We start from the raw sequence: 12558 nt of genomic DNA, 5'->3' as shown, positions 1-12558 counted from the left end.
AGTCAGAAAGCAACAATCAAATCTTCTCAAAATGAAAGAAAATTATTCTGCTGCTATCCGAGAATACGATTATAAACTTAAAGGTTCTATGTCTGCCGTAAACAATTACATATGTACTTTGAAGAAAATATTAGAATCACTGACATAGCTCCAGTCTTTACACACAATTCAAGAAATGAAGAATTCCGTGAATTACCCTCCAAACTGACGATTTCCTTGCCAAGGTTTTCGTCAACAACAATAAACAATGAACGACTTCTTAAGCAGTTTGGTTCTCTCTCTTCATTGTTAATTACAAGAGAATAAGATACTTAGAGAGGCAGCATCAAATGTATACTGGTACTTGTTTTTGTAAAATCATTGAAATAAAACATACTGAGGTTGAATTATTTAACCAACCACGCTGATACACGAATTCTGCTAATAATTTCAAACACAATCATTGTTAAATATTTAAATTTTAACGAGGTATTTGTTGATCACTTTGTGACATCAATTTATTCGTCAGTAGCCTACCTTGTTTTAAATATTGATCGTATGCGGAACATTCTCTTATAAGTCATAAGCTAGACATAAACACCATATGCAGGTAATAATGGTAAATTGCTAGACTTAAATAAATAAGGAGAATTCATGTTAGAGGAGTTGAGATCATAAACTTAGTATTTAGTTTTTGCCACTAAAGTCTATCTCTAGTATAATAACAAGATTTGAAAAGACTATGTCTCAGATACTTTGAAATTATTTTTCGATCTGAGTAAGTGGATATCTATAATCAACCTTTGAAAGAAAATGTATACCGGTATTGCTTATTAATTAATTATTACCTTCAATCTATTCTTAAACTCCTTTTGTGAAACATTAATATGTGCAGATTTATCAAATGCCCGTAGCAATTCAAGGGGACGTAACCCAACAGTCTTCATGTAGGAAATTACTTTCTCCATGGCGGTTACTTCTCGTTCTAAAGTCAACAGAACAAAAATGAACCAAGCTGTATTCTTGGTACAAATGTATATTCTATGGGAAAATGATTACTAACTTCGACAACATTTTGAATATATTAAACTGCAATAGTGACTTTTGTTTAAAATAATCTGGAATTTACACTGACCCTTTCTTTCTCCGAGCACATCGCTAGTCCTGACTACCCCTCCGTGTATAAACTGAAGCTTCCGTTTATCCATTAACATAATCGCCAGCAATTCAGTTTCTCCAAGAACAGCAACATCCTTGTGTCAACAAAGACATTAAATAAAGTGAGAAATGACTTGACAAATAATATGATTCATATAAAAATTTAAGTTTACCTGCTTCCATAATACGACAAGAAATTACAAAGTCGTCAAATTGCTCTTTTAGTAAAAAAAAATTGAACTTTTCATTCCAAAGAAATATCTCAAGAGGATAATAGTAATCGTATTTGTGAACAAAGAATTCTCTGATTTTACAATTACAGGTGTAATATAGTCTCATTTAAAGTCGTCCTTTTCAAGTTTCGCCGTCGATACAATGGCCGTTGGAGGTAAAACAATCTATCACTAAATCGAATGCTGATGGATGTTTTTTAATAGGGCTACTGTTGACCCTTTTCCCCGTTATTTCCAAATCTTGACAAGGAGCACGCGGCAAGTGTGACTGGTCACATGGAATGACCACTCCTTCATGACACCTGATCCCAACTTTGTTTCAAGAGGTCAGTGTTTGCTTTGTATGATCCTGATTTGTATGACTGAATAAACTTTTGAGTTTGAATACTGTTTGTTACCTCCATATTTCAATGAAAACGAAAAAAAAAAGGTTTTGATTAGCGTAAATGAGTCATACATGGTAACCTTCGTGTTCTTTCAAAACTACTCATGGAAACTTTTATATGTATAACGTATGAAACTGGAAAATGGAGCTGCATTTCATAAAAGATAAAAAGACACTGCGTCAAAACAGATATATACATAAAGAAGGTCAAGATGAAACATTATTTCGTGTCTCACTATATATCTAGAAAACACCAACATCTTCAATAGAAATTAGTGAAACAGAGCAATCCTTACTTGATACCTACAATCATATCAAGAACACGGACTTTGCTGGACTCACTGGACACTGCAAGCAACAGGTCCATCGCGCCGGTGGTCGTTAACGGATTGTTCCCAATCTACGAGATGAAAAAATAAAAGAGCCGCTAAATTTAAATGGCACTTAATTTTTCATTTAACAAGACGAAAAATATGAGAAGACAACCTTGAGGACTTGGAGAGTTTTGTTCGTTGCAAGTCCTTTTGAGATGACCCATGCTCCGTTCCAGTTAATGTTGTTGTGAGTGATGTCAAGTGACGTCAGTGTCGCGTTCGATTTCAGACATTTGGATACAGCCACGGATCCGTCATATTGAAGACCATTCCAGGCCAGATTTATAGAGGTCAGAGATGTATTTATCTAAAGAATTATTGTGAACTAAAAACTTATCAAAATTAATTTTTATGACAACAGTAATGCAGTTTTGATGTATTATTTCTAATATTAAATAGTTATCTATATGTCAATTCTAATCACACAACTCTCACATATATCTGCACAAGTGCCCATTTATACAGAAAGTTATAAAATCAATCAGGATTTTTTTTCTCTATATTCTGAGCAACATACCTGTTCTATTATATACATGTACACACGAAAATTTGAATAAAGATTTATTAAGCATTGATCTTTGGCCGAAATATTTCACGAAGAAGATCCATGAAGAGAAGACATCATTATTTAAAGAAAGATAACTTGGTAGCAAAATATTCTCAGATAAGTTATGTGAATAAGTTTTTAACATGTAAGAATCGATCGATTTTAACATTGTTTGTATGTCCTATTTGCTTTTTAAAATTATTGTACAAATTGTATCTTCCTACCTCAAGGGCCTTCAGTAACCCAACTGTTCCTTTACCTCTAAGTTGATTCCAGCTTAGATCTAGTTCTTGTATACGCATGTTCTCGGCTAAAAGGAAAATGACTTTGTGTAGAACCAATGGTCCAGAATGAAGCATAATATCAAGTAATTTGTCTTAAAATTAATGAAAATCGAGAAGTAGAAATGTCCAACTACAGATTGAATACAGATTGATTACAATAAAAAGTATAGTTACCTAGAGCAGCACCCAGAGTTAGGCCACTTTCTTCACAGAAGCAATTGTTGCTAAGATTTATTGTCATCAAGGTTGAGTTTTTCTGAAGAAAAAGCAAATGCAGGGGTAGGAAATATTTGTAATTTTACTTCAAGAAAGTAATGCGTTAACAATTTGAGTATGAGATTTGCACTTTTGAACATTTTATTTTATAAAAATTCTTATAGTTCAAAGAATTCAACTTAACAATGCTTGAATTATATCATTCGCTTCAAACAACATGAAAAATTATGTTACCGCTAATCCAGGGGCCAGGAGGTACAAGGCTTTATAATCTAATTTGTTCCCTACAATTCATAATTATATAAAAAAATCTAATAAGTGCATTGGGAACTCAACACATTTCATGCATCGATCAAAATTAGAAAAAAAAACTTTCATATACAGAAACTAATATCTTTAGAGCCAATGTCATTTTGATTTCATTGATGTACATGTATTTGGAATTTGTCATCTTTCAAATTGAAGGCCATTTTACGAATTACTTGACACCTACAACTCAATAAAGTGCAATCAAGCTTATATATTTGTAACGATGTTTAAAAAACATTGATAAAGCAATAAGTTGGAAAGAAGTATATTATTATGAAAGAAGAATCAAAGTGCAATAGTATTGGTTTACTTCATGTTGAAACCAAAACAAAATTTAGAAAACTATTAAGGTATTTAAGTAATGCATATTACAAATATTGACAAGAACTATGAAAAATATGGTTCACATTTACCTGACAGGTCTAGATGGTGTAAAATTTTATTGTAGGCCAATGCATGTGATAATGTATTCATGGAGACGTACGTTAGGCAATTGCTGGATAAATTCTGTTCAGAGAAGTATACAAAGGTAAAATTCAAATTTAAAAAAAACGTCCGGAATGTAAGATTCTTTTGACGTAGAACCTGTTTTCGAAAATGGCTTCTGCTTAACTGAAAAACTAGTAACTAAAAATAATGTGAAAATTTTTGAATAACTCATTATATAACACACTTTGGCTCATTATTATATTATTACAAATATTAAATTAATTTATACAACTGTGTTCTTGAAATAGCAAAAAAAAAAAAAAAAAAACACGTTCATTTTTCCTTATCTACAGCATTATAGAAAAATTAGTATATATTTATAATAATTGTAACTTACTTCTGATTATCATGATTAAAAGTATTTTTAAAAAAACAACATTCATCTTCCCTGATATATTTTTTAAGTGTTTGTCTTACAGAAAGCTATAACTTACCAGTCTCGTAATCACAATATTATCAGTGAGGAGCTGAGAGACATACATACATCCTTCGTCTCTTATATCACAGTGAGAAAGGTTAAGATTCTGTACACGGAGATTGTCCTAAAAGAGAAAAAAATGTAGGTCTTTCTTTTTTTCTTAACAAATCACAAAACCTTAATATTCAGTGTTTTCATAATAGTCTAACAAAAGTTATGAAAAAAGTCCTTCAGTATTCCATTTAATGTTGCATTGTATTTTCTAACAATTTAGGTCATTGTTTCGACCATAAAACTTTATAATTAAGTTAAAGGAGACGGTTTCCACTTTTGTTTCATCAATTTCTTGTGACGTATTTAGAAATTGCTTTTTATATGTTCTTACATATCGAATCAACTGGGACGTGTAAACTCCATATACAGGTGATAAGAGTATATAGTGCTACAGGAATAAAAGAGAAGTTGATGGAAAGAAAGTTGAGGTCAAAATTTTACCTATAAAGTTTTAATGCTAGGTTAGCATTGATTGCTTTTTGTAGTAAGATATCTAAAGATGTCTGTGGTATCTTTTATCTGAAGTTCATCTGTTTAGTGCTATATCTAGTCGACACATGATTTGATGTAAAAACAGAAGTATCTATAATTGTTTTGATAATGTGTTCCGATACTTATACATCTAAATGTTCAAATTTTGCAAACTATTTTATATCAGTTCAAAACAGGTCTGCTTAAAGGGAATGCAATGAGAATTCCAAAAATTTCCAAAAACTACACAGATAGACTTAATCAGAAACTCAAGCATCTTTTTTAATATCCATTTCAATGTACGTTTGTGTACGATCATACTTTTTTCAAAGCAACATTGTTGTTCAAATAAATAAAAAATAACAAAGTTAGATTCATTTAAATTGCAAAAACAGATGCCCATTTTGTCAAAAGGCATGGACTTTCATACATGTACATAAAGTCGGAACTTTCGATGTTATTGATTTTAGCGAAATTTTGCAATTTTAAATTTTCTAACAGTTCCTTAGATTATTTCTATACCAGATTTAATTTATACCTCTTCTCCAATAAACTGAAGAATTTGTTTATATTATATTGAAAGTCACAGTTGTAAAATCTCCAGTGTTAGGTGGTGAAGGTCTACAATAATACTCCAGCCTATATTTAAAATGTTCAAGAACGAATTCAAATAATTATTGGTTTTCAACTCATTACATTGATGTATACATTATTCTATACATGAATATGTTCATATTTAAGTAAAAACAATTATTCTGGAGTTGATTTCTCAGTGTGTAACGAGATTAATTTGATTATCAATACCACTAAAGCTATACAGAGAGGCTTAATATCTCTGGCACTGAGGCAGCGATGGGCAATAGACAGGGTCTTCTTCTCTAGTTCTTGTAGGATCCTCTTCTGAGGGGGAACATCTCCAAATTTAGAGCAGGCTTCAATGTACTTCTGTCTGCAGATAAGGTAATCGCTCTCACCAAAGTCATTTTCTGTTAACAAAATCAATAGTGTTTGTTGACGAAGCACTGTTTGTGGTGAATCTATTATTAAAATTAGTGAAATATATTCCCCCTGATTAATGTGAAATTTCATGTTAATAGAGGAAAATTAAGCAATTGGCATACTGAGCTATTTGCTCTGTAAATAGAGATATTGTTTTCAGGATAGTTGGCATGTATCTGAAAAATTGTCAGCCAATATTTTTTATGCATGCTTTTTTGCTCATGTTACAAAACTGCATCTATTTTCTATATTGAATTTTGAAAACTGCTTCAATGGTAAAGAATTGTTTAATTATTATAATTTCAAATTTTAAAATATTATATTACAATTATAAACATGTATCTTAATCTTGCTGACCTCTGAGTTTATAACACAGCATATGTAAGTAAATATTTTTCATTTGGAATGATAATATTCATGCGATAAAAGTATCATAAAATATATGAACATAAGTTTGATCTGTCTATTTCAAAGAATAGTTCAAAGAAGAGAGAAGCTGAAGCTATTTGTGAACCTTACACTGAAAGAAAAACAATACCTTTGTAACAATAAAAGGTAATTGATTTATTGGAAATTAAATATGACTAATAATGAGAATTTTATTAATAAGCTGAATAAATCATTTACATATGATCCTTTGGTGTACGTATTATTTCATTTTTTTTCTTACTTCATTTTGACATTTTAAAACTGACATATTGCAGAAATAAGAATAAAGAACAGTAAATATTGATTTATTCTTTACCCTGCTTTATAAATTACTTTGAACTTCAATAAAAGATTATAATTCATATATTATTTCAATGCATTTCACTATTATTTCATATTCAAGATATTTTGTGGATGATTTTTAATACCCCTTTATATAGCTCCAATAGAAAAACTTTTATGCAAATGCTTTAATATTGAATATATATTTATATAGCGAATTGGTTGTTTCAACTTGTCAACAAATTTAAATCACAAGGAATATCAGATCTTTGCTAGTAATTTATTGCAAGACTGAAATAATGCTATAAAGCCCCAATCCTATTTCTTGTAGATGTACATATTAATTTCGCATATTTTATACATCTTGATTTTTTTTTAGTTTTAGAGAGATAACTTTTAAACAAGATACAGTCTGAAATTAAAGTATTCAGTCTTATAAAAAAAAGTCATAAATGTTTCACTGATACCAAAACTTTGAAAATTCTAACATGCATATTAGCAAAATACGATCTACAAATTTTTGTGAATATACGAAGGTTCACCCATAGATAATAAAAATGGTTTTTAAACTTTTTTTTGTTTACCTGTTTTAGGTGGACTGTCTTCTAAATCAGTATCATAAAAATCACTGTCGTTTCTATCATCTTCATTTTTCATCGAATCATTTTCGATGTCATCATCGTCTTCATCAGAATCACTGTATATATAGCTTCCCCTTTGCTTGTTTTCCTCTTCCAGTTCTTTCCTCATTTTCTCCAGCTCCTCTAAGACTTCTTGATAATCTATTTCATCCAGTACGTGGGTCGTTCTGTTTTTAGTTTCATTGCTATCATTGCTTTGTATTTTTCCATGTTCATCCCCATCTTCAAAGTCTGAATCTTGGTTTCTCTCTTCGTTGCATTGGTCTCTTATTCCAAAGTCACCTGAATCATTTACTATTTCATTTTTAGGAGAAATAGACTTTGAGGCTGACATTCTATTTCAGTGAGTGATAGTAAAGTCGCATTCCTAAACACCTTTGGTGGATTCTGATGCTATATTATTGGTAATTGTATCTAATGGTTGCAGACTCATTATAAACTTGACACCCTCTTTGTCATCAGTCAACTGTATCGTAAACTGAACCTTTCCTAGCGACGGAGACACGTTCCAACGCTTTCATATGCATTCTCTTATTTAAGAATTCTAAATGATAAATAATTGATATCCTGTGATAGTGTTTTATTGCGCTCCTGTGCTTACTTATCGATATGGACTCATAACGTGTGACAGTCCTAAACAAATTGTAACGTTAGAAAAATAAATGGAGAAATATTAGACAAAGTAAATGAAATTTACGTATAATTAGCTTTTAAAATTTAATTATGCTAGGGACATAACATATACTGATACTTTTGTTTGAAAATAATGCAGTTGAATGTTCTTGTCAAACAAATACCTTATTTAATGTAAACGATTAACACCAATGACCATTCTCTTCTACAAATCTAGAAATAATTAGACTTGTACTGATGTTTGCAAAGTTCTTTTTTAAATGCATTACAGCAAAAAAAAATAATAACAAACAAAACATTTGAGTATATTGTTGTGATCCCTTTTATTTCCTATATAACGTTTAGCCTAAATGTTTTTATATTCTGATAAAGCAGAATTCATCAAAAAGTTATACATGAGAAATCGAACACTATATCTGCAGCTTTGTATTTGACATTCAGATATATTGACGACGTTATAACAATGGCAATGGTATAGAGCTTGCTCTGTTATCGGAGGACCGTGTGTTCGAATCAGCTTAGTCAGCTTAGTCCATAAAAGATGGGTAGCAACTGTTTCTTCACAAAGTGCTCGGCACTTTGAAGTGAAAGTTGTGGGTCCTTCGGATGAGACCTTAATTAAAAACAGAGGTCTCTTGTTAAAGGCCGAGATTTTTAACCGTACGGTTTTCTCAGGTAAGGGGAGGGACTAAATTTTACCCCGAGGCATTGATGGTCGTGCAGACCGTGGGAAGCGCTAACCCCTATACACAAACAGTATACACAGGAAGTCAATGAGTATTACCTGTACAGCTTGGTGGCCTACTGTTCATCATAAAATTAGTAGAATTTGACATCGTAAATAAAAAAATATCAATAATAATTAATGATAATTGAAAAATTTCGTAATTTCAGATTTACAAGCAGGAATCTCGCAGGCCGACTTTTGTAAAAAAAAAAAAATCTACGGTATGTTGTACGTCACATATACAGCATCGACGACTTGAGTTCGTTGTAAAAAAAAAAAAACTCATCCTTGTCTATCAAAATCTTAAAACTATTCATAATCTATTATCGTAAATATAGTAACAATTAATCAGAGCTTCGATCATGATCAAACAGTAACAGTTACTTGCCGTTTGTATAAAAAGTCTCGTGGTCCTATTTTTAGCAAATGTACATTCTGTATCCTATTGTGAAAAAATCGTGATGATAACGTTGGTTTTGTAAAGTTAAAATTATATACAAGTATGTGTGTATCTTAAGTAAATTTAGATTAGAATTAAACAACTTAAAACAAAATATGAATTTATTGCTAACATATGTATTTCTTTCAAAAGTATTTTTAACACCTGTGACCTTTGAAGCAAGAAATGCTCGGTAATAAAAAGTAAAAGAAAAGAAAGAAACTGTTGATACTTTAATGCTTGTCCAAGCGAAGTTGTTACTTATAAGATATTTTGTTTCATCCTTAGTTATCCATTGTGTTACAGTGTACCAGCTTATTTTCTCCTTTTGTTTCATCGTAATTTTTCGCCGCGTATCACAACAAAAATCATTCTTAATTTTTACGAGTGAAAACAAGATTCCATTCACCTATGCAATTTTCATTAGTAAAAATATAAACAATCGTGATTTATTTTATTGAAATACAATGGTTCTTAAAGAGATAAAATTATTTTTTAATGACATAATTTTTCTACAGATAATTAATAAATTATCTCCCCTTGGAAAAAGGTGAAATGGCTTCCTCATTGCGATGGTAATTTAGCGGTAAACATCAGAAGACCGAAAGTTAATTTGATGGTGGCCACCGTGTCAAACAAGGTGAAAGAGATATACACAGGGACTAGAAGCTAAATGTCAATCAATTTCAAGTACCCAATGATTGACCTTAATGTATTTGATTGACAGGGGGATACAGACCAGGTAAATCTGAGGGCGGTGCTTATTATCTCGGGCTTTAAGGTAGACGTTGGCACGATAAAGAAATACTCACTGCTCTATGGCCCTGAGTGCCGAGTAAAGCTTTAAATATGAAGCCCTTCATCGGTGTATGGAGATGTATCTAAATGGGTAAAACGTAAAACAACATACACTACGTCAAGTAGTTAACAATTGACATTTACATCCATTTGATGAATCTATATATCAAAGAAAACTCAAATAAAAACACACAGGGTATGTATGCCACATCTGTTTCAAATTTACATGTTCTACTATGTATGTTGAAATATTCCGCTATCCCCTGGTATCGTGTATCAATTATACTCAAGAAATATGATATGAGTACAAACCTGGACAGACTACTGACAAATGAGTTGATATGACAGTAATTTTAACAACTTTGCTTAATGTCAGCATTTCTCACTAAGTTGCTGTCATTGGGCTTTTTGATGTGCTTTTTAAACCAATTATTAGGCTTTTTCTCTATACTAAACATGACCACGAATTTTATCGTCTACTTGGTCAATAAGTAAGCCTCACAACTGTTTTGGTCGGTTAACAGGGGAGCCTACTCTTGCTAGACAGTTTATCTTACAGGTTCTCTAGAATTCCAAGTCCGAGTTTTATTCCTTGTGCACAAGATTGTATTGTTACGCATATACCGGTAGTACATAATTAAATTTCGTCATATGAATTAGCGAAAATTCATTTCTTTAAAATGATTATTTACATAGTATTATGGTCTTTTTTCTCTAATTTGATAAATTATTGTTTTTATTTTTTGTAGCGGTTTGATAATAAAACAATTGCAATAATTTAACAACCTCAATTCACCCTCTAAATTTAACAGTTCTCCTGCCAATGAAATTCAAGGGGACTTTAAGTTTCTTCTCTGACTGTCCGCAGGTATATTCCCAATTATATTTTCTCCACATTCTTACAAATATTATCTTAACAGGTTTCTACTCACTGATGAGAAAGAGATTTGTTTTTAACAAAAGACTATATAAAAATAAATTATTTATGATAAATAATAAAATAATGTATTTAACATTAACGAAATGTATACATTTTTCATTTATGTTATAGATACCTTTTTTCTTATTTATTTTATTCATTGAAGCTCTTTTTTTTCAATTTTGCTTTAAAAAGTTTTAATGGAGGAAATAAGATTAATTACCTCCAAAATTACCTTTTCCTCCATTTAATTCAATTTTAATCTAAGCCTAAAAGAATTTATGAATCAGTAAAATTATGAGCATAAAATTCATTAGAACGTGCGCTGATGTTTCAGTGAAGGCGTAGTGAAATTATTTGAATTATTTGACAATCAGTATTTTTCACATTCATAAAAAGACTAAATGAAAAGATAAAACCATAACATATAAAAAGAGGTAGATTGTTTTGAAAAAAAATGGCAATAATTTAGTACATATACTCAAGCTGATGAAGGTTATGAATAATGTGCAGCGTTGTTGACATATCTTTATACATTTCACATGTATTTTGCATTTAAAGTGTGTGTGGAAAGAATATGGGGGATAAGGCGAGTCATATGCCTACGCAAGGGAAGGTAAAATATCAATTTAAAAAATTTTTAATAATTCCACTTTTTGTCAAATTTAGGAATTATTTATAACCATATGCATACAGTAAAGATAAAACCTTAATCAAATGACTTAGAAATTGATTGCAATTAACCCATCAAAATGGCAACACGCTTAAGTAACCGTAAAAATGATAGAAATGGAATGATAAAATTATGTTTTTTATGCAGAGTGGGTCCTTTTACCATTTTTTTTGTAAACGAATATTGAAAGGGTATGGAAGGATGCATCTCTCACCATTTTTAAAAAAAATGGTACAATGACCCACTCTTAAATAAAAACAATAGTTTACACCAGGCTGAAGCTAGCAGCCAATAACAGCAGCCACTAAGCGCGTAGAAGCTAGCAGCCAATAAGGAAATTCATCAAAGAACTGAGAGTACTCAGACGCAGTACTGTTTTTAATGCGTTATTTTAGATAATTAATGTTTAATGATTAGAAAGTTAATGCAACAATTAATTACATAATAAATCAGATACTCAGAGGCAGTAAGGCTCACCTGAACAATTTTTTTTCTTTTTTTAAACCGAAAAATAAGAAATAAATTACTTTATAATTTTTATCCAATTGAACAAACAAGCACTAGGAAATGGTTAACTCCTTTAGGAAGAATCCCTTTTCAACTCCTTCAGGGACCTCAAGATTATGACAGGGCTTATAAGCTAACCTGAAATTTGATTAATATATAACGATTGTAAACAGAAATATGGCACAAGTATAAACTAGGTTGAAGTATGTTTCGAACATTATTACAGGGACAACTTAATGAATCTTTAAGACTGTAAATTACCACTATCAGTAATAAGTTGTTGTGGTGCCACCAAGTGGTTCCAAAAGCATTTTTGATATTACAATCAGGTATTATACCCATGATTTATAAAGTTATCAACATTACTAGGGCAAGATAGAAGGGCCCAAGGAATATTATTTCCTGCTATCAAAAGGGGCTTTAGTGGTACCTCCAGCTGGTGCCAAGTGCATGGGTCATATTTCAAGCAATCATTCATCATCAATTATTAGTGATTAAGTTAAGGGTCTTAGGGAGAATCCCTTATCCAAAGGTCCTAGGGGCGGGAAATGGCCAGTTATCTACGCTAAACTTTGGAGTTTTTGCATTTTATCC

The 12558-nt window shown here is 31.1% G+C and overlaps 1 protein-coding gene across 1 annotated transcript; it reads right to left on the bottom strand.

The window, feature by feature from the left end:
- Window positions 1–827: 827 nt before the first annotated feature.
- On the bottom strand, window positions 828–7618 carry LOC134256636 (leucine-rich repeat-containing protein 74A-like; the record flags this gene model as incomplete). The annotated part of the gene is made up of 11 exons (XM_062739320.1): window positions 7212–7618; window positions 5722–5903; window positions 4409–4516; window positions 3899–3992; window positions 3411–3460; window positions 3135–3216; window positions 2901–2986; window positions 2242–2436; window positions 2063–2155; window positions 1115–1232; window positions 828–964 (listed from the first exon to the last, which is right to left on the bottom strand). Coding segments are annotated over exons 1-11 (1536 nt in total), but the record flags the coding sequence as incomplete, so codon positions are not given.
- Between the last annotated feature and the right edge of the window lie 4940 nt (window positions 7619–12558).

Source organism: Saccostrea cucullata, unplaced genomic scaffold, assembly GCF_032062105.1.
Source record: "Saccostrea cucullata isolate Sc308-1 unplaced genomic scaffold, CSIRO_AGI_Scuc_v1 ctg15314, whole genome shotgun sequence".
In the NCBI taxonomy this organism is placed as follows: domain Eukaryota; kingdom Metazoa; phylum Mollusca; class Bivalvia; order Ostreida; family Ostreidae; genus Saccostrea; species Saccostrea cuccullata.
The sequence above is the reverse complement of the archived record's forward strand: the minus strand, read 5'-3'. Positions and strand labels throughout refer to the sequence as shown.